General features: G+C 36.1%; 1 protein-coding gene across 4 annotated transcripts in view; it reads left to right on the forward strand.

Moving 5' to 3' along the window:
- Window positions 1-880: 880 nt before the first annotated feature.
- The window catches only part of dlg5b.1 (discs, large homolog 5b (Drosophila), tandem duplicate 1), a 169,438-nt gene continuing 148,652 nt past the window's right edge, over window positions 881-21,666 (forward strand). For 3 of the 4 annotated variants that reach the window (XR_008156134.1, XR_008156133.1, XM_052570138.1), the window contains exons 1-18: window positions 881-1,510; window positions 5,161-5,229; window positions 6,452-6,605; window positions 8,267-8,410; window positions 9,127-9,310; window positions 10,468-10,727; window positions 11,891-12,203; window positions 13,260-13,490; window positions 13,677-13,861; window positions 14,100-14,225; window positions 15,196-15,328; window positions 15,409-15,536; window positions 15,637-15,812; window positions 15,908-16,011; window positions 18,486-18,578; window positions 18,886-19,719; window positions 20,550-20,640; window positions 21,519-21,651. Coding sequence is in view for 2 of the 4 variants with exons in the window: in XM_052570138.1 (XP_052426098.1) it covers window positions 1,216-1,510; window positions 5,161-5,229; window positions 6,452-6,605; window positions 8,267-8,410; window positions 9,127-9,310; window positions 10,468-10,727; window positions 11,891-12,203; window positions 13,260-13,490; window positions 13,677-13,861; window positions 14,100-14,225; window positions 15,196-15,328; window positions 15,409-15,536; window positions 15,637-15,812; window positions 15,908-16,011; window positions 18,486-18,578; window positions 18,886-19,719; window positions 20,550-20,640; window positions 21,519-21,651 (3,653 nt within the window). In the remaining 2 variants the exon portion in view is untranslated. The remainder of the gene's footprint in view (window positions 1,511-5,160; window positions 5,230-6,451; window positions 6,606-8,266; window positions 8,411-9,126; window positions 9,311-10,467; window positions 10,728-11,890; window positions 12,204-13,259; window positions 13,491-13,676; window positions 13,862-14,099; window positions 14,226-15,195; window positions 15,329-15,408; window positions 15,537-15,636; window positions 15,813-15,907; window positions 16,012-18,485; window positions 18,579-18,885; window positions 19,720-20,549; window positions 20,641-21,518; window positions 21,652-21,666) is intronic. The other variant, XM_052570139.1, reaches the window with a different exon arrangement.

Consider the following 21,666-nt stretch of genomic DNA (forward strand, 5'->3'; position numbering starts at 1 on the left):
TGTGTGTGTGTGTGTGTATGAGCCGACTGTATTTGTTTTATTGTCTGTGTTTGTGAGAAGGATACAGGAGGCCTTCATGTTACACATAATACCAAGTTAACAACACAAAATCAAACATTATCAAAGTCAGATATTAAATATACCGTGCTTTATAGACTTCACTGTTTAAACCACAACCAAATTAAATTGCAAATAACCTGAGCAACAGCAAACTAAATCTGTTATTGAGCATTACAAATAAGCAGTGATGGCTTTATTTTCTCATTTTAAACTTGAGTTATATTTAGAAATAGGTTCAATTTACATATACACTTTATACATATTTTACCATTTTAAACTTTACGTAAGTTACATCATACAATAATTATTTTTTAAGTAAAACATAAGGTCATTTAAAATAGTTTTAGATGATTAGATTCATATGTTAAGTATGCATGTATTTTTTTTCATATTAGAAATCTGAACTAATTTCCATTGTATTGTATTGTCTTTCTTTTTTAATTAATTAAAATATATAAACCCCAACTAAAAATAAAACATTCGGACAGCATCACATTTTTTGAAGTCATTTATTCATTATTAAGATGGCATCATCAACCAAAACTAGACAATTACAGGAAAAAAAACAGAAAAGAAATTTAACGGTTTTGCGACTTTGTACTCATCTGTAAATCGATAATCTCCCCCCCGTGAACAACTAGGTGTGTTTGATAGGAAGCCCCGCCCCTCTCGGGTTTCCCCTCCCATTTAACTGGTTTGAGTGGCACGTAAGAGCCCCGCCCCTATCTCGTTCCCCTCTTGTTGAACCTGTTTGATTGGCAGGCGGAAGCCCCGCCCAGTCCTCCGTTCCACTCCCGCCGCTGAGCTTTGATTGGCAGATGATAGCAGCTGCGGAGTTGTGAAGTCATGGCGGAGCTCCGCCGCGCCTCAGATCGCTGGAGTTACGGCAATCATTTGTGATAAACTGTCAAACTTTATAACAATTCTAAAATGACCGAAAGCGAGTTAAAGTTGCGAGCGGCGACGAACCAGCGTCAAACGATCTGAAACCGAGAGCTGGCAAAGATGTGAGACTCTCCGGAGCCGAGGAAGAAAAAAAAAAAAACCGTTGGAGTCTCCCAAAGTCGCAAACATGGCTTCTTGTTTCTTTCCATTTCACACAGAGAACTCTTTAACCGGAGCTTCGTGGTTTTCAGCGCTTTGTGTCGTTCTGTGATGGATCCCAAGCACAAAGAGTTGTTAGAGCAGTGCCAGCAGAAGTTGTCGGAGTCCGTGACAGATGTGGAGCGGCTCGTGGAGCTGCTGGCCGAGTCAGGCAGCCTGAGTCCGGCGGAGAGAGCGGAGCTGGACGCGCACTGCTCCGGAGGCGCCGAGAAACTCCGTCTGATCCTCAAGACGCTGCTGGAAAAGAAGGACAGGGATCACTTCCAGGAGTTCTGCTGGGCTCTGGAGAAAACCCAGCCGGTGCTGCTCAGCGCTCTGCTGCCGGGGGACAACCACCACAACACGGGTAAACCCTCCACGAGCCTCCGCTGATCCTGAGGGAAAACCTTCAGAACGGTTTAGCAAAGTTTAGTCAAACCTTGTTAGCTTAGCTTAGATGTTTGTCGGTCCTCCTGCTTTCTGACAAAAACAATAGACTAAACTAATCAATAATATTCAGACGAGCTATTTCCAACATATGTAGAAGCAGTTTAAGGGATATCAACAAATATATGCAGAAAATAATATATTCCACACATGTATTTTGAAAAGTTGATAACTTTTCATCCTATCTATCTATCTATCTATCTATCTATCTATCTATCTATCTATCTATCTATCTATCTATCTATCTATCTATCATATATGAATGATTATGTGCCACACATGTATTTCGAATATTAATAACCTTTTGAATATTAATAGCATTTATCTATCTTTTTAATAACTTTAATAACGTCTGCGTATCCATCTGACACTCATATATGAATATAATAATTTATGGCACACATGTAATTGGAATTTTTACATGTTAATTATTATATCTAGATTTCTGTCTGTCTATCATTCTATCTATATGAATCTGTACGTTTGTTTTTATTTTTTAGGTGGCTTAATTTTTTGCAGTACTCTTCCATTTGTAAATGCATTTAAAAAAAAATATTTTAGCTAAAATGTTTCTAGATATATATAAAGTCATAAAAAATGCATGCATAGTTGCATGAATTAGTTTATAATATTATTTAAAACAGTTCCACATGTCAGACATGTAATGTTTGGGATTATGTGTTGTGTGTAATATTTAGTTGTCTATGACAGAAGCATTCATTCTTTGAATAGAGCGGTTTGGCGTGTGTTTCGTGGTCTGTGATGCGCTGGATGTGGTCAGACAGACGCTGAGATGTTCATCTCGTGTGTTTCCTTCTAGAAAACGCAGACCCGCCGGTGCGTAAAGCTTTATAAAGCTGCGACTGACCTGTTGTGTAAATCTGCTGCGTGAAACATCGTACTGTAAATGTGTTACAGATGTTACTGCGGCCAGAAAAACTCATCAGGCGTGCAAGGATTTAGCCGTAAGCCAGAAATAGCTGTAGACTATAAAATAATACAGCTTAAAGCTGGATCAAATAACATTACCTAGAAAGCCATTAAACCCATGTTACAGGAATCTGATTGGACGACATAGAAACACATGTGAGTAATATTGCACCAGTGCAGTCGCTCCAGACAGACGAAAGAAAGAGTCATTTAGAGTCTGTCTGTTAAATAGAGCATCGACTATCAATTAGAGATCTGTGATGGTCGTCAGTATAAACCTCAGCGGGGGTCTGTTTAGCTTCACTCTCACTGATGTGTACCTTCTATCTGGGCTCTATCAACTGTGCTTCAGTCAATTAAAAAAATTAAAATAGGGCCCTGACTGAGTGATTGTGTCTGTAGTAGGCCATCTGATATTATAAAAAATATATTATATAAAAACACTATATAATTTGCTCACCCTCAGGGCATCCAAGATGAGTTTGTTTCTTCATCAGATTTGGAGAAATGTAGCATTGCATCAGTATCAGGGGATGCTCTGCAGTGAATGGGTGCCGTCAGAATGAGAGTCCAAACAGCTGATAAAAATATCACAATAATCCACAAGTAATCCAGTCCATCAATTGTTATATATATTATTTTTATATTCAATAAAATTAGAGCTGTTTAAACAGTGCATGATCTGTGCAGATTTCTCTCCTGATTCAGACCAGATCACTTTTTCACTGGAAAAAGCAATATTATGTATAGAGGACTTAAATTTAACTTAAAGTTAAAATGCATGCATCGTTTTAGCAAGATGTTAATTTGTGATGATGGACTGTGGATTATTGTGATGTACACATCAGCTGTTTGGACTCTCATTCTGACGGCACCCATTCACTGCAGAGCACATTTCTCCAAATATTTATTTAGAAGAAGAAACAAACTCTCTTCCTGCTTCTAAACTCCAGTCGTATCAGTGAATTAGTCTCGGTGTGATGAAGATGGCCTGTAATGAAGCCGAGTTTAGAGTTAGTCTGGAGAGAGATGAGCGTCATGACTCTGTCCAGTCGCTGATATACAGGGGTCAGTTTCTCAGGGCTGTGAGTAATGAAGGACACAGAGATTCTACCCAGCATGCCGTCTGGCTCACACAGAGAGGGCTCAACAGATCGAGCGCCTTTCTCTCTCAGGTCCAAGTTTCCGTTGTCCGGCTCACAGCTGTGTAAGTCCAGTTTATGCTCCGTATTTTGGCAGTTTAAATGTCAGACAGGACACACACACACACACACACACACAGAATGATGGTTTTTCTATTATAGTCTGAATATTTACAGTCTTAATTGACCTTGTACTAAATTGTAAAACATTGCAGCTGAAGAATATTGCATCGTAGAAGTCAGAAGATGAATGAACAGCTTTCCGTTATCAAGACTGATGACATGAAGGATTTAAGCTTTATGAAAGTAGATCAAATAACATATGGTGCTATATGAGATTTATTGAGATTCACTGTGTATGAAGCAATCGACGGAAGATTTTGGGCTGTAAATGTAGACTAATACACTTAGCCTTTTTTAATTTCATGTAACTTTGTTTGTTTTATTATTAAAGCATGTTAAATTAAGGCTGTTTGCTAATCCTTTTCATTTACTTATTAGTGTTATTATTATCATTACATTTTACTGCATTATTTTAGTATTTAAATTAGTTTTTTTATTAATATTTTAAATCAGCATTTAGTTTTACACTCGTATTTATTTGAAATATTTTTTTATATATATATATATATATATATATAAAATGATAAACAGATTTATATTTATATACATGTTTTATTTTAATACTATTTTGTTTTAATTTTAATTAGTTGCCATTTTTTAGCCTTAGTATTTTTTTTTGTCCACCAAGGCTGTATTATGTGCTCAAGAATACAGTGAAATTGTGAAATATTATTATTATTTCAGATGGCTGTTTTCTATGTGAATTTATCGTAAAATGTAATTAATTGCTGTGTATTTCCAGCATCATTCCTCCAGTCTTCAGTGTCACATGATCTTCAGAAATCATGAAAATATGATGATTTACTGCTCGAGAAACATTTCTGATTATTATCAGTGTTGAACACAGCTTCAAAATTATGTAGAAGACATGATTTACTACTCTTCGAATGTTTTATGTATGTTTGTGTTTTTAATAGAAATGAATGGTTTTATTCAGCAGATATGCATTAAATAGATCAAAAGTGATAGTAAAATATATTCTATTTTAAATAAATGCTGTTGGGCCTTGGATTCATGTTTCCACACTATACTGTTTTTAACATTTAAGAACCATTATTAATAACACAAGTAATACCTGAGCAGCAAATCCTCATATTTTCATGATTTCTGAAGATCATGTGACACTGAAGACTGGAGGAATGATGCTGAAAATACAGCGGAGCATCACAGAAATAAATTACACTTTAACACAGATTCACACAGAACACAGTTATTTTGAAATGCAAAAATATTTCACAATATTGTAATAATTTCCGTAATAATTAATTGAAGCACATGGGCTGCTCTGGAGTGGAACGTAAGAGAGACGAGCATCTAAACAGACCCATCCTGAGTCTCCATTCAGTAAAAGCTGATGTCTGTTTGTTTGCTTCAGGTTCCTCGTGCAGCGTTCTGTCTGCGATGCCGTCAGACTCCGAGAGCAGCAGTTCTCTCAGCAGCGTCGGTGAGTTCGCTCAGTGTGTGTGTGTGTGTGTGTGTGTGTGTGTGTGTCATTTCATCCCACAGAAATATTATATTGCATCTCACTTTTTTTTTTTAAAGCTCTAATATTATTCGTTTTTTTGCATTGCAATAATGAGATTTTTTTTTGTTGAGAAAATATATTATTATAAATATGTATATTTAGTCATACTCATAAATATGAGTTTATTAAATATAATTTCAATATATTTTTAAATCAGTCTGCAGATATTAGAATTATTATTAAATTGGAGATTAAAAATCCTATTTATTATTATTATTTATTTTTTTTACCACGTATTTTTCATAAACTTGTGGTTAAGAAAAATTAAGAAATGATAAATTATGGGAGGATTTTTATATTATTTTCTAGATGAGGATTAAACATGGAGACTGTTTAGAACTTTGTGGTCAGTAAAATACTTTTATCCAACAGGACAAACTAAATTGTTAGAAAAATCACTAATAATGTTACAAAAGATTTTTACAATTAATGCGGTTCTCTTAAACTTTTTATCCATCAGAGAGCGCCGGAAAAATTAAACGTGTCACTGTTTCCACAGAAATATTGTGCAGCACAACTGTTTTAACATTGATAATAATCAGAAATGTTTATTATATGAGCAGTAAATCATCATATTTTCATGATTTCTGAAGATCATGTGACACTGAAGACTGGAGGAATGATGCTGAAAATACAGCGGAGCCTCACAGAAATAAATTACACTTTAACATGCATTCACACGGAAAATGGCTGTTTTAAATTGTAATACTTTTTCACAATTTTCCTGTATTCTTGAGCTCAAAAAGCATGCATAAAACACATCTTTCACCAACTCAAAGGAAATGCATGATTTACAGTGCTGCACATATTCCTGAGATCCCACTGGTGCGAAACTGAGAAATCTGGGACTGACTGGGAATAACACCGAGTGAACCCAGACACCAGCTGAGAGACGCTTCTGTCCATTAGACGTCTAAAACGAGACAGACGGCTCTGTTGTGTGTGCAGTGAGGGATGTAAAACGGGTCGTCAGTGGCCCAGATAAAATCATTGTTTATTCATAACATCTGTATGAATCTCAAACTGAAAGCAAAAGTTTATTTTTCTGCTATTCCCCTCTTCAGAAGTGAACAACATGTATAGTGTACACTCTATTATTAGTAATTGTATTCAGTGATGCACACGTGTGTGTCTATCCCAGCATCCTCACCTCCTCCGGCTCACCTGGATAAGCATGTGATGAGTGAGAAACTGGAGACGGTGAACCTGCAGCTCAGACAGGTGACCCGAGAACGAGACGACCTGCGCAAACGACTGGCCCTGTCCTCGCCGGGCTCCACCTTCGATGACTGCAGGTACACTGACCACACCTGGACCGTTGACCAGTGCTCATCAGCATTGAGATGCTAGTAGAGTTGCTCATTCATTAAAAAAAAAAAAAATAATTTTATTAGTATTTATTTATTATATTATGTAGAGATATATATATTTTTACATATAAGTCCATACAGTTTTTGTTCATTTTTCAGTCTTAGTTATTATACTACGTAAATTTATATAACAAAATCAAAAAAATATATATCTAAATAAATATACATTTTTTTAGCTGAAATAAAGTTTCAATAACTGATATTTATCAGTTATATATATATTTATATTACTGATAAATATTAAGTTTGAATATTTTTCAGTTTAAGTTCATTTCTTTTTTACTTTTTTAATGGTTTTTAGGCTGTTCACAAAAAGTATATAAAAATATAAGATAACAACTTACTCTAACCTTAGTTTAGGTTAAAGTACTAATATTACTTAAAAAAAAATTAGCTGAAATAAAAGTTAGTTTTAATATTTTTCAGTTTCAGTTAGTCTTTTTTTATTTTATTTGAATGTTTTTTAGTTTGTTAATAAAAACTACTAAAATAAATTAAATAATATACAAATATTAGATTAGGTTGATGTACTTATATTACTAAAAATAAAACAAAATAAAAATAACAAAAATTAGCTGAAATAAAAGTATGTTTTAATATTTATTAGTCTCAGTTCATGTCTTTTTTATTTTATTTTAATGATTTTTAGTTTGTTCACAAAAACTATTACAATAAATGAAATAATAAAAAAAATAAAAAAAAATTCTTCGTTTAGGTCAAAGTACTAATATATATATATATATATATAAAAAATTAGCTGAAATAAAAGTTAGTTTTAATATTTAATCAGTTTCAGTTCGTCTTTTTTATTTTATATTTTTAACTAAAACTACTACAATAAATGAAATTGTATAAAAATATTAGATAAAAACTTCACCTTAGTTCAGGTTGAAGTACTAATATTACTAAAAATAAAACAAAATAAATATAAGGTTACACTTTCTTTTAAGGTGTTCTTGTTACAGTGTAATTATACATTTAAGTCCGGAGTAATATTAATTAATTACATGTAATTACTGTATGGTTAGGGTTTGGCTTAGGGTTACGTGCATGTAATTATGCATCATTTATTGCTATTCTAATAATTAATACATGTAACGTGTATCAAGAACACCTTAAATGTAAAAACCAAAACAAATATTTAATTAAATGTTGCCTTGGCAGCTAACTATAATAAAATAATTTTAGGTTGCAATACCAAATCTAATGTAAAACTGAAATAAAAATTAATTGTAGTTAAATAGGAAAGCAAAAATTAAAATCTATATTTTTAAAATTAAAATGTAAAAAAGAATACAATAAAAGTATATAATGATAATAAATGAACACTGGGCTGTAAGTGCAGCTGTAGTAACTGTAGAAGAGATTTCAGATCTTCCCAGTTTCAGTCTTTCAAACACTATAAATAAGTGTTTCCTTTCATTACTATTTCATAAATAAGGCTTTTTACTCTGTTTCTGTGTCTCTTCACCTGAATGTGGATGGAGCCTGAAAAAAGCACACTTTAGTGTGTGTGTGTGTGAACCGAATGATGTTGCACAGTGTGAGATGTGTGTGTGTGTGTGTGTGTGTGTGTGTGTGTGCAGGCCGAGTGTGAAGCCGGGTCACGATTACGAGCGTCTGAAGCTGCAGTGCATGAAGGCCATGTCAGACCTGCAGTGTCTCCAGAACCAGCACAACAAAACCCTGAAGAGATGCGAGGAGGCCGTGAGAGACGCCGATTACTACCAGTGAGCGCTTTAACCCGAAAAACAGAGATGTGTTCACCTAGAGCTGACTATCAGGGGGAGTTTGTACCTTTACGAGAGTAGTTTGTTCTTCTAAGCGTATAAAACTCATAACGTGTCTAGTAGAAGATCCATATATCAGAGATTTGTCTTTTATTTATAATAAATTGATCTGTTAAGCTAAGTTATTTAGAAAACATCACTCTTAGTGCGTTCTATTCATATCTAATGTTTTAGTTTGTGAAAAATAATGATAGGATTACAGAATAAGTTGCTCAAATTATATAGTATTATAATTTTGTATTAATTATCAATAATAATATTAATTATTAATATAAATTAAATGGATTTAAAATATCTTTATATATGAAATATATCACATGTGCACTCAATAAGTTGATTTGTGTGATAATTTTTTGTATTGACTTATTTTACAGATTTTTCTAATTTTGTGAAATAAATTCAAATTTCATTGCAGCAAATGTTATTCATGGTATTTAAATTAAATGGTGTAATATCATATACACTATATATCATATACACAAAAGCAGCCGCATGTTTAGAAAGCCGTGTAAAATTAATTCAAGTTCAGCTTCTGCAAACATATCCCATTCACTGCAGAGCATCCAAGTTAATGTTCATTTTATAAACTCATGCCATCGTTTTATTGTTGAATTGTTCTGTTCGCTGCTGCACTGGTGAACTCCTGTGTCTCTCAGCACTCTTCACGGGCGTGCGGTCGGGGAACAGACGCAGCTGCGGGACGAGATGGAGGCCATGAAGCAGAACTACTCTCAGCTCCTTCAGCAGCACTCACAGCTGCAGCAGACCTGCGACGAGCTGCGCTTTGTGCATGACAGCGACCAGCGCGAGGTGGCAGACATGCGCCTGCAGCAGCAGCAGGTACAATCACACACACACACACACACACACAACTGAAGTATAGCACAGGGATGCACTGACAGGATCTGTTGGGCGGATTCTGATTTAAGAAGCAACTATTGGCCGATAACGATACCGATACCGATATTACCGATACCGATATTAGTCACAACCGATACAGCATAATTTTTTCTAGATTTACTTAGGACCAAATGTATTAAACAAAAGAAAAAAACTGTTAACGTAATAAGAACAGTAAATAATTTATTTTCAAGATATTTGAAAATGTTTCAGCATGGATAAGCATTTTGATAGAAAAAAAAACCCCTATACTAGTGGACTGGACGTGGCATTTCAATGATTACATTCAGAAATAATGTTGGCTAAAATAATGGTAAATAAAAGTTAATTTAGCAACACAATTAGGCTACTTTAGTTCCCTTCTCTCCACAGCAAACCCTCTAAAGCGACAAGCCAAATCGACATAAAGCTGAAATAAAACAGAAAACAAATGAAAAATGGAAATTGAGAGTTTACTGATAAGTTAAAATTGAATTATAGTTTTAATTGAAAAATAGAAACATTTAAATAAAGACATAAACCTGAGCTAAAACAAAAACTAATATAAAGAAATTAAAAATTAAATTAAAACCTCAATGGTAATATTAAAAAATAAATAAAAATTTAAAAGGAAAGTGATTAAAAAATTAATAATATCTATATAATAATAATAATAAAACAAATTAAATATTTAAATATTATTTCAAATAACTAATACATATATAAATAAATCTATAAATATTATTATATGATATAAATGCAACTAATACATCAAGTTAAAGCACTACAATTACTTAATAGAAAAAACTCAAATAAAAATAAGTAAAAGAAACCTAAATAGATAAATAATAGTATAAATAAAAGGTAATATCAAAATATTAATGAAAACTAAATAAGTATATAAATAGTACAAAAATAACACTGTTCTTTTATTAAAATGTGATTTTAAATGTGATTTAGCTTGAATGCTTTATATGTTTCAATTTTCTTTGACTCGTTTGACCTTGGTGTCAGCAGACGTGTGACTCAGTGGCGCCATCTGCTGGTGTGATGCTGCGATCTCTCAGTCCGGATTTACTCAACTCCGTGATTTAGTTTAGTTTTATTTCTCTCTGTAGGTCATGAGGGAGAACGGCTCCTCCGAACTGCTCAATAAGCTTTACGACACGGCCTTAAACAAGCTGGAAGGGATGAAGAAAGAGTATGATGCCCTGAGGAAACGATACAGTGAGAAAACAGTGAGCCACAACACCGATCTGAGCCGCCTGGAGGAGATGGAGGAGGAGAACCGGCGTCTGCAGAAACAGCTGGACGTTCTGCTGAAGCAGAGAGACTCAGCGCTACACCTCCAGCACCAGTACAGCGGCTCCGTCAGGAGGTACTCCAATTATATTTGAGTTTAAAATGCATCATTTCAGTTTGGAGGAAAAAAGCTTTTAGCTTCTCTCTTAAGGCCACAAGAGGGCGCACTGAGCAAAATATTACTAATGCACGATTCTTCAAAACAATAAAATAACACGACTATCTTCAGTGGTGTTTACAATAATGTTTATAAACTAGGGATGTAACGATTCACTCAACTCATGATTCGTTTCACGATTTTGATTGCACGATTCGATTTGGTTCACGATTTATTTGTTTTTTTAAACAAAATGATATTTAAGATGTGAATGTGTCCTTTTATTATTGCTTTGACAAAGTGCTGTACATTTCTTTGTGAAATTGAAATATAACTATAATAATATACTAATAGAGCACTTGCATATCATTGCTCTGCTTTTTTCGGTTTTGATTGCTTCTGTTGTCTTCGTTTGTAAGTCGCTTTGGATAAAAGCATCTGCTAAATGACAATAGAATGTAAATGTAAATTGCAAAACTAAATTGATATTTTAAAACAAGCCCCAAATCATATAAATAAGTAACACAAATAAAATAAACACAAGGCTTTGTCTGTGCTCTTTCCATTTAAAATTAGAGGCAACCCCTGCATTTTAATCATGGTCCAAACAAAGATGCTGCATACATGCAATATGAGCAGTTTTTAAACCAAATTAGATCGTAGAACATCTACAAAGACATGTTTGTTAATAGTTGAGCTTGCATTAATTTTACATGGCTTTCTAAACATGCTTCTCTCTTGTGCGAGATGCGAATAAAATATGCATTCTGTGTGAAAGTATTGAGTTCAGTTTTGGCGTAAACCAATTTTCTCGCAACAATTTGAATGAACACTGAGCGTGAAACGAATTGATTGCTTGTTAATTCACGCCTGCACACTAGGTGGCGCCAACCAACAGTGCATTCTCTCTCAGATATAAATCTCGCATTAAGATCCACTGCTCAATATACAGCATTTAATCAAAATAAATAAATCTTGGTTCTGTACCAGAAACAGAACACCTTTATTTTTAAATTGCACCTAGTGTGAACAGCCCCATAGCGATCTACTTCGATTCAAAAGCATCATTGTGCTACACATGCATGCTGGATTTTCACGTACATTTCGAAAAGGCCTTTAGGATGAACATCGCTCTCTTTCAGGTTCGAGAGTCTCCAGCAGGAGCTGAATAAGACGTCCGCTCAGAACGAGGAGCTGCAGAGAGAAACCGATCGGCTGCAGATGGAGAACACACGCTATAAGATGCTGCAGCTGAAGGCCGTGAAAGACGCCGAGAAGCTGAAGGAGGAGAGAGACTCTGTGCTAAACGAGTATAGACTGATCATGAGCGAGAGAGATCAGGTCATCAAAGAGGTGGATAAACTCCAGACTGGACTAGATGCGGCTGAAGCCAAACTCAAGAACACGTCGAGCGAGAGAAGAGTCGCCGGCGAGGAGATGGAGGCTCTCAGACAGGTCAAATACGTCCAGAGATGATTTACCAATGATTTTACATACTAGTGTAATCTTTTGAAGAGCAGCCAATTTTCAAACATCCTCTCCTTGAATTGTGATTCAATTCCGATCAAAAAAAATGATTAAAAAAAAGATTCAAAAGACTCGCAGACAAAAGTGTTCAGTCAGAAGTGTTCAGAAATCCATTTTTGTTTTTTTACAAAATACATTTTTTAATATTGAAATATTTAATTTGTTTTAATCTAAATAACTAGGACATATTTAAATAAATAAATAATATTGTAAATAAAAAATAAATATAGATATATTTTGGTTTAAAGTTGTCATTTTTTATTTAAATATTAAATACTGTTAAGTATTTTTATAAAATATTAAATAAAATATAACAAATTATGAAATATAACAAAATTAATATATCTCTGTATTAATCTTAATAGTTAAAGGTGCAGTAGGAGATCTCAGAAAATGCTAACTTTAGCCTGATAACACTGAAAGCAAACGTTTTTAGTTAATAAATATTTATATATAAAAAACTATTTTAATTAACTAAATAAACATTTATTTAAATTATGGTATTTATCTTTTTTTTCTAATTCCATTAACTAATAAAAATAATTCTCAGCATTAATATAAGTATATATCAAAACTTCATTTTTAATTATTAATATGCATTGCTAAGAATTCATCTGAACAACTTTAAAGATGATTTTCTTAATATTTAGATTTTTTTTGCTCCCTCAGATTCCAGATTTTCAAATAGTTGTATCTCAGACAAATATTGTCCTCCGAAACAAACCACACATCACTGGAGAGATCATTTATTCAGCTTTCAGATGATGTATACATCTAAATTTCAAAAATTGACCCTTATGACTGGTTTTGTTGTCTGGGGTCACATGTTGTTTTTGCTCAGGCAGTAATCACTGTCTCTATTGCTTATATTTAGGGTTATCAGTTTGAGGTGAACCAACAATCCCAAATAACTTCCAAAAAAAAAACGTTGTCATAGGATTATTCTAATTACTGGTGGTTTGATGTTTGTTGCGTATTGTGCAGGAGCTGAACTCGGCTCTGTTGGACCGTGACCGTGCGATTCGAGAGAAGAACGAGCTGCTGGAGAAATACTGTCACGAGGTGCAGGACAAGGCCGAGACGCAGAAGGAGCTGAGCCAGGCCTGTAAAGACATCGAGATGGTGCGAGAAGAGCGTGACGTGGCCCGTAAAGAGCGAACAGAGGCCATCATCCAGAGAGACCAGCTCCTGAGAGAGTATTATCAGGCCAGACAGGTACAATGACTTATATACAGTGGCCACAGAAATAATTAGGACACTAGTATTTCCAGAAGCTAGTCTTTTGCTGTAGGAAATATCAGATTACATTTCCAAACATTCATTTTGATATTAATTTTAACATTTTGACCACCACTGGATGTGCGTTAGGGGTCTTTTTCAGTCTCGTTTGTCTCCTTGCAGAAGCAGGATAGTGCGACGCTAGACATGGAGCGTGTCAGTAAGGAGCTGGAGGTCCTGAGGAAGCAGTGCGAGGCTATTTCGGAGGAGCTCCAGGAGTCTGTGCAGGAGGCAGAAGTGGCCAAGTGCCGCAGAGACTGGGCTTTCCAGGAGCGAGACAAGATCGTGGCAGAAAGAGAGAGCATACGGTGAATAACCGCGATGACAACATCCTGTTAAACCTCTGATTCTGTGATGCATGAGTCAACGAACGTGCATCAAAACCAGTTTAATAACACAGCTCCTTTTCTTTTGCTAACTCTATTTCGTGTGCATGTGAGCTATCTTACACATTGAATAATCTCGCATATGCAAATGCATTAATTTTGCTCCCAAAAACAAGCCCAGTAGTGTTCATCGAGTCCTACGAAATCGTCTGTGTTTCAGGACGTTGTGTGATAACCTGCGTCGCGAGAGGGACCGAGCCGTGAGCGATCTCGCCGACGCTCTGAGAAAAATGGACGACCTGCGCAAACAGAAGAACGACGCGGTGCGAGAACTGAAGGAGCTCAAGTGAGTCTCGGTGAAACACGCGCTCAAAATATCAAAACACACGATCACATCAGGGACATTCGACAGTATGTGCATCTAGCAAATCATTGTGATGATTCATGAATACTCTGGGAAAGTTTCCTGCAGCGCAGTAACTAAGAAATAATTGAAGTGAAGTGACATTTGACTTAGTGGGAGCATATACATGCTAAACAATAGCGGTGCAAGGACTGAGCCTTGTGGGACTCCATATATCATCAATGCTCTCCTATACTCACGTACTCGCCTCTCCCTTCTAAGTATGACCTGATTCAATTGAGAACCATCCCAGAAAGCCTGACTCAGTTTCCGGTCTCTCTAGAAGTATGTTATGATCGACAGAGACAAACGCAGCACTGAGATCTAATGATACCATTACTGATATTTTGCCAGAGTCAGAATTTAAGCGAATATCGGTTGCGACCCTGTAGCACGAAAGCAGTCATAAGTAGCACAGGTATATTTGTAGAAATGGACTACAATACATTGTATGGGTCAAAATTATAGATTTTCGTTTTATGACAAAAATCATAAGGATATTAAGGAAAGATCATGTTCATGTTACCTACCGTAAATATAACAAAACTTTTTTTTTTTTTTTGATTAGTAATGTACGTCTATGAATTTAATTTGGACAACTTCAAATGCGATTTTCTAATTTTATTTAATTTTTATTTTTTTTTGCACCGTCATATTCAAGATTTTCAAATTGTTGCATCTCGGCCAATGATTGTCTTATCCTTGCATTGTCCTAACATCAAAGGAAACCTTATTAAGTCAGCTTTAAGATGATGAACAAATCTCATTTTAGAAATATTGAAACTTTTGACATTCTTTAACATTCATGAGTTCTGTCTCTGTGCTGTGATGTGGTCGGAAACTAGATTGAAAATGGTATTTTTATGACTTTTATGGCAAAAGTTGGATGAATTTTCCTTAAATGTGTGCTCAGGGAATGCATGGAAGAGCAGCTAGAGAAGGAGGCCCGTTTCCGCCAGCTGATGGCCCACAATTCCCACGACTCGGCCATCGATACGGACTCTCTGGAGTGGGAGACGGAGACGGTGGAGTTTGAGAGGAGTACGGTACGTAATCGAGTCCTCATCACGGCTGTGACGAACCTCCAAATGAGTTCAACACCTCACGTCTCTGATCTGACGTACAGGACGACGTGGATTTGAGCGATCTGGGTTTTGATATCGCTGAAGGAGTGAGCGACCCGTATCTACCCGGGGATTATGGGATATTCGTGAGCAAGGTGGACAAAGGAAGTGTTGCGGAGGGCAGGTTGAGGTAAGCAGACTCCTGTGAAACGGCCGTATGTGATTCTAACTAGAGCTGCAAATAAGGCAAGATTCGGCAGAAGTTCTAATTATTATTATTCTTACGGCAGAGTGAATGATTGGTTGTTGAAGATTAATGACGTGGATCTGGCCAATAAGGACAGGAAGCAGGTCATAAAGGCGGTGTTCAGCGGGGGCGGAGTCATCAATGTGGTGGTGCGCAGGAGGAAGTCTCTGGGAGGACGGATGGTCACTTCTGTTCATCTGACGCTGGCGGGACATAAAGGTCAGATCGAGGGTCTTTGTCTTTCAGCAGAGCAGCTCTCTTCATCTCTACAGACTCTCTCTCTCTCTCTCTCTCTCTCTCTGTCTGTATTTCAGATTGTGGTGTTGGGTTGGAGAGCGGCGTGTTTGTGTCGTCTGTTTCTCCAGGCAGTCCAGCGGCCAGAGATGGATCGGTGTGTCCTGGAGACCGTCTTCTCAATGTGAGTCGACTCAATGTGATGTGCTTTTCTTGTCATCAGCACCAGTTCTCCAGGAATCTCTGATTGGCTGAAAGTGATGTAATTGATTTAATCCCTACACTGTCAAAATGCTTGAGGAAAAGTACTTTTGTCTAAACTTGCATTTTTGTCTATTTATTAATAACTTATTTTTAATAGTTTTATCAGGGAGGTGACCTTCTTTTTCAGTGATTGTACACATTTATGTTTTTTATATTTTTTTAGCTAAAGTATGACCTACTTGAATTGCATAAATCTGAGAAAAGAACTGCTGCATTTTAATTTTCAGTTTATTTAAACAAACGTATTTGATTTTTCCAACCATTTTCCCAAATTTGAAATGAGAATTATTTATAAATCTGTTCATAAATAAAGCTTCAATGTCTCCCAGCAGTTTTCTGCCAAAATAAAGGCTCAACACTTTAACATTTGAAAGTAAAAAAATTAAGACAACCATAAATAGTAGGACTTAAATTTTACTATTGTTCAATAATAAAAAAATAAACGTTATTTTACAAAACAACAGCATTGCAATAGTAATATACTTTTTATTGATATGATTAATTTATTTAATTTAAATAATAAATAATATTATTTTTGAATAAATAATAATAATAATTATTTTTTATATTATATTATAATATTTTATAATTTAAATATAATACTTTGAATAATAATTATATGATGATTATAGCTAAAATTGTTTCCCTTATAATAATAATAATAATAATAATAATATTTTTATTATTATTATGAGTTAAAGCATGTTTTTTATCATTTTGATCACATGCCTGCTTTGTTTGTCATTTTTAATCATGGCAGTGCTTCATGGGATGTTATATAATTGAAGAATTTAAGTACACAATCATTTTATATACAGAAACAATTAAAGTACAAAGCTCTCTGCCTTTTATATATTTCATATACCTTTTTCCTTCATATCATAGCTTGTAATGTTCATATCAGAGCTAAATGTTTGCTTTACAGCTTAAAGTTTTGAAATGTCTATGGAGAACAGATACTAGAAAAATTCCCCAAAAAAGATCCCAAGCTGCTGAAAAAGTGGGCGGTACTCCTACAATGGGAAGCTCTGATTGGTCGATAGAGCAGAGGTTGATTTGCATATATATTGGCTAGGGGTGTAACGGTTCACAAAATTCACGGTTCGGTTCGATACGATACACTGATGTCACGGTTCGGTTCGGTTCGATACGTTTTAGATACAGCAAAATGTAAAAACATCTCAACTTTTCAGAATGCCGCAAGCGCACCGCGGGTCATGTGACAAGAACCAACCAATCAGCTTCATCCTTTCCCATAACAACGTTGAGAGCTCAGCCAAGATGAAGGATCAGCTGATCATAGTTGTATATGGATTGCAATTTTGAAATAAATTCAGTAGCAGAGCTACTGCAAGCGATTTTTAGAGCTGCAAATCCATTTATCCTTCGCTGAAATTTCCGCGTCTCATGGAGAGAGCACGTCATTGTTGCTTAGCAAAGACAGACGCCTCATGAGCGCTTCTGCCCGAGCGCTTTGGAAAGGAGGAGAAAGACGCGCTTAGCGTTTTCCATGCGTTTTTAGGCACGATATGTGAACGGCCCCTAAGGCGCTCGCTTACTCAGCACGCGCTGAAGGCTCGTTGCAAAATGTCTAATGCATTTAACAGACCAGAAATATAAGATCCTAAAATAACCAACAGGTCTGGTGTTTGGGTTGGATTCCCTGTAAGCTATAGTTTCTAAATGCTGCAGGGATAGTTTGCTGCGTGCATGTTTCTCCTTTTTTTCGTCTTTTCCCAGATAGTACTGACGCATATATCCCAGATATTCCCGCTGTTTTTTTTTTTTTTTTTTTTGTAATCCCGCTGGTGTACCCTGTCATGTTGCAGATGCGACATACCGTTGTTTTTTTATCCACCACTCTCTTGCCATCACCATTATAGCTTAAAGGGAATCCAAAGTGCACCCAAACACCAGACCTGTTGGTTATTGGAGGATCTTCTCATTTCTAGTCTGTTAAACGCATTGGCTATTTTGCAACGAGCCTTCAGCGCGTACTGAGTGAGCGAGCACCTGCTGAGCAGCCTAACATAAACATATAAGATGGTGTTTTTTTCTTCTTCGGGAGTGTCAGGGGCGTTGCCTGTTACGTTGTTTGGGTTATTGGGCTACCTTGTTGAACGCATATCATTATATTTCTTTCTCTCTCTTTTTTTTTTTTTTTCAAATATAATTAATTACTCCAACGAACCGTTCGGTATACATAATGCGTACCGCGTACCGAACCGAAAGCGTCGTACCGAACGGTTCAATACGAATACGCGTATCGTTACACCCCTAATATTGGCTGATTAGAATAAATGCAGACAATGCAGAATCGTGAATGAATATGCCATGCTGTATTTTAAACATACCATTATGATCATTTAAAGAGGGTTTAATGTTCCCTGACAGATAAACGGCATTTCGCTGGATAACAAATCTGTGAGCGAATGTGAGAATCTGCTGCGGAGCTACAGAGACTCGGTTTCTCTTTCCGTCCTGAAGGTGAAATATTATTGATTTTCTATTTACTTTTTTATGAGAGGGATTCAATCGATTTAGTTGTGGTTCAACACATCACAAATCACATGGTTCGGATCATATCTGAGATTTTCATCACAGTCGCGAATCTTTCTCGAGTCGCTTCTGAGCTTAGTTTTGACCAGCAGATGGCGCTGTATGCTTTCCAAAAATAGATTAGTGCGCCATCTGCTGTTAAAATTAATTAAAATGTAAAATTTATCACCGCAGTCCTATCACGGATCAACCACGCTCCGCTATCACCACAGCTTACTCTGTTATGCTCTCTCAGTTTTTCCCACAGAGTCTGTCGGGTCAGAGCATCACTGAGAGCGAACGAAGCTCTTATGGGAAGTCATCGGATCAGCTGCGCACCTGCAGGAAACAGCCCACCCTTAAAGACATGTACAGCTCCACGCGTGACGTGGAGAGCGAGCGCGGTCAGCGCGGGACGCTGTATCGCTCGGAGCCGTATCATGAGATCTGCCCGCATCCCACCTCCAAACGACCCCTCACCTTTCACCCCGTTTCCCCCGGGGACTGCATCACAGTGGAGATGAATCAGGAGAGACGGTGCATCCCGCAGAAGCAAAGCGGCGGCACGTGGCCCAAAATGATAGCGGTTGCAATGTCACCAACCGAAAGCATCCCACCGCTCTCTATTTTTAAGACCCCAAAGAAGCGGAAGTCGATATTCGACGCAGACATGTTCAAGCGTCCGGAGACGCCCTCCAAGCTAGACTACCTCAGTGTGTCGCAGATGCCCAAACATTCCCCGCAGAGCTCCTGGACGGAGACGGCGCCGCAGATCCCCCCCGACCCGCCCAAACGCAGCGACTCCTTTAAGTTCAAACACAAGCCGCAGGGAAGCTCCGCCTCCGATTCCACCATCACCACCGGCTCGCCCCCGGCCACGCCCATTCAGGCCACGCCCACAGACAATCCTGGATTTGAAAGCCGAGACCGCAACGGGAACGTGCTTCAGAGACAGAGCTCTGGCGGCGCTGGAGGGTCGTTTGCGGAGGAAGTGTCCGGACAGGGTTCAGATGAACAGGAGGTGAGGAGACCGAACTCTGCACCCGCTCAGCGCCGCAGCCTCACGCCGCTTAAGATGCCCTTTCCACAGGTACTACACACCTGTAACGCTGAGGTTATCAGACTTTATCTGTTTCCTCCTGCTGTCTCCGTATCCAACAAACACACCTGAAGCCTTGTGATCACAGCTAGTAGACAAAGAATCAAATAAACCACAGCCAGAAATATTAGGATTGTAGTTTTATTAATGTTCTGTAAAATTAAATTGTAATTATTATTCTTTATTATTGAAATAAAAATAACTTGTATTATGATTTTTTGCGGTATAACATTTCCTGAAATAATCATTAAAATATTGGATTGAATAAAATGTGAGAATAATAATAATTATTATTAGTCACTTTTTATTTTATTACTATACTGATTATTTATTGCAATTCAAATCGTAAATATCAATAACAACAACAATAAAATAATAAAACTATGAATTATAATAGTAATTGTTAGGATTAGTAGAAATATTATTAAAAACAATTTATTTTATTTGCTAAAATATATTTATATATAATATATTCAGTTCACTGATAAATCCAGTCCATTTAAATGATAAATATAAATAATGAAATAACTCAAGTATTATTTAGTATAATATATATATATATTTTTTTTTATTATTATATTTTTTTATTCAAAATATTTATTTTATTAGTATTCTAATTATTCCTTGTTCCAGTTATTTAAAACATTTGTTGTTGTTGTTGTTGTTGTTGTTGTTGTTGTTGTTATTATTATTATTATTATTAATAAATTAACATTTAACTTGTATATAACCTATCATAATGTCTGTACCTTTAATTCAGAAGCAGGTAGTAAACCAGGTTTATAACATTTATCTGTTTTCCTTCTTCTCTTCTGCTGCAGAGCTTCTCTCATGAGGAACAGTCTCCTGAACCTCTGGTCCGGTTTTCTCCTTTCCGGTCAAACCGTCACAGCTTCTCTCCTCTACAAGCACGTGAGTTTGACACCGTTATGTTAGTTGAAAGAATAGAGTCAAAATTGGAAATGTAGAACACAGAATATAGGGATGCACCGAAGAGAAAATACTTGGCTGAAGAACAACAAACTGAAACATTGGGCCGAAGGAGGAACGTCACTTTTGTGTTTTTCCCCTCATGTATCTTCACCATTGCATTAATGCAAAATACCCACATTTTGTTTTTTACTGTACTGTTTTGTCTTGCTTTTCAAAGAAATAAATCAATTACTAAACAACAATTAAAATTTTTTTACTTAACACTAAAAATTCTAGTAGACATTATACCAACAGAGCACATTTTGACTTAAAATTAATATGGAAGTAAAACATTTTTTATTTTTGGTAATTTTTGAGACCCCCTTTTCTAATCAGGCATGTATTTATTTTACTGTACAAATAAATACAGCCTTGTGGAGCAGAAGAGAATCCTTTTAAAATATTTTAGATCCACAGATGCAAATCTATTACAGATCTGAGCACTGTGTGTGAATGTTATAATAAATGTATTAATAAAACTGTTGTAATTATTGTTATTATTGTCTTGTTATTTTACAGTAAAATTATAACAAAAAAAAATATTATTTTGGTGGAAACCCCCAGGATGAGCTTTTATTTTTTTCTATTTTCGGCCGAATAATCTCAGTTCCCGAACATTCGGTGCATCCCTAACACAAAAGCAGATGTTCATGATGACTTTTTAAAACAGGTTAAAACAATATATTTTTTAAATACAAAGCATAAAAAAATTGTTTTGCCTGATGCTTCTGTATGTTAAAATAATTATCTTTTTTTGTGTGATGTCAGAATCTTTTATTGGTGTATTTGTGTGTGTGTGTGTATTTGTGTGTGTCTAGACACCACTTCCAGAACGCTGTCTCCATACCCAGCTGTGACCGCAGTGATGAGGAACCAAGTGTACACGGCCTGGAGTCACTGCGTCAAAACCAGCAACTCTTCAGTTCCAACACACACATACACTCAAGTCAGGTACACACACACACA

The sequence above is a fragment of the Carassius gibelio genome, chromosome B12, assembly GCF_023724105.1.
Source record: "Carassius gibelio isolate Cgi1373 ecotype wild population from Czech Republic chromosome B12, carGib1.2-hapl.c, whole genome shotgun sequence".
Classification (NCBI taxonomy): Eukaryota; Metazoa; Chordata; class Actinopteri; order Cypriniformes; family Cyprinidae; genus Carassius; species Carassius gibelio.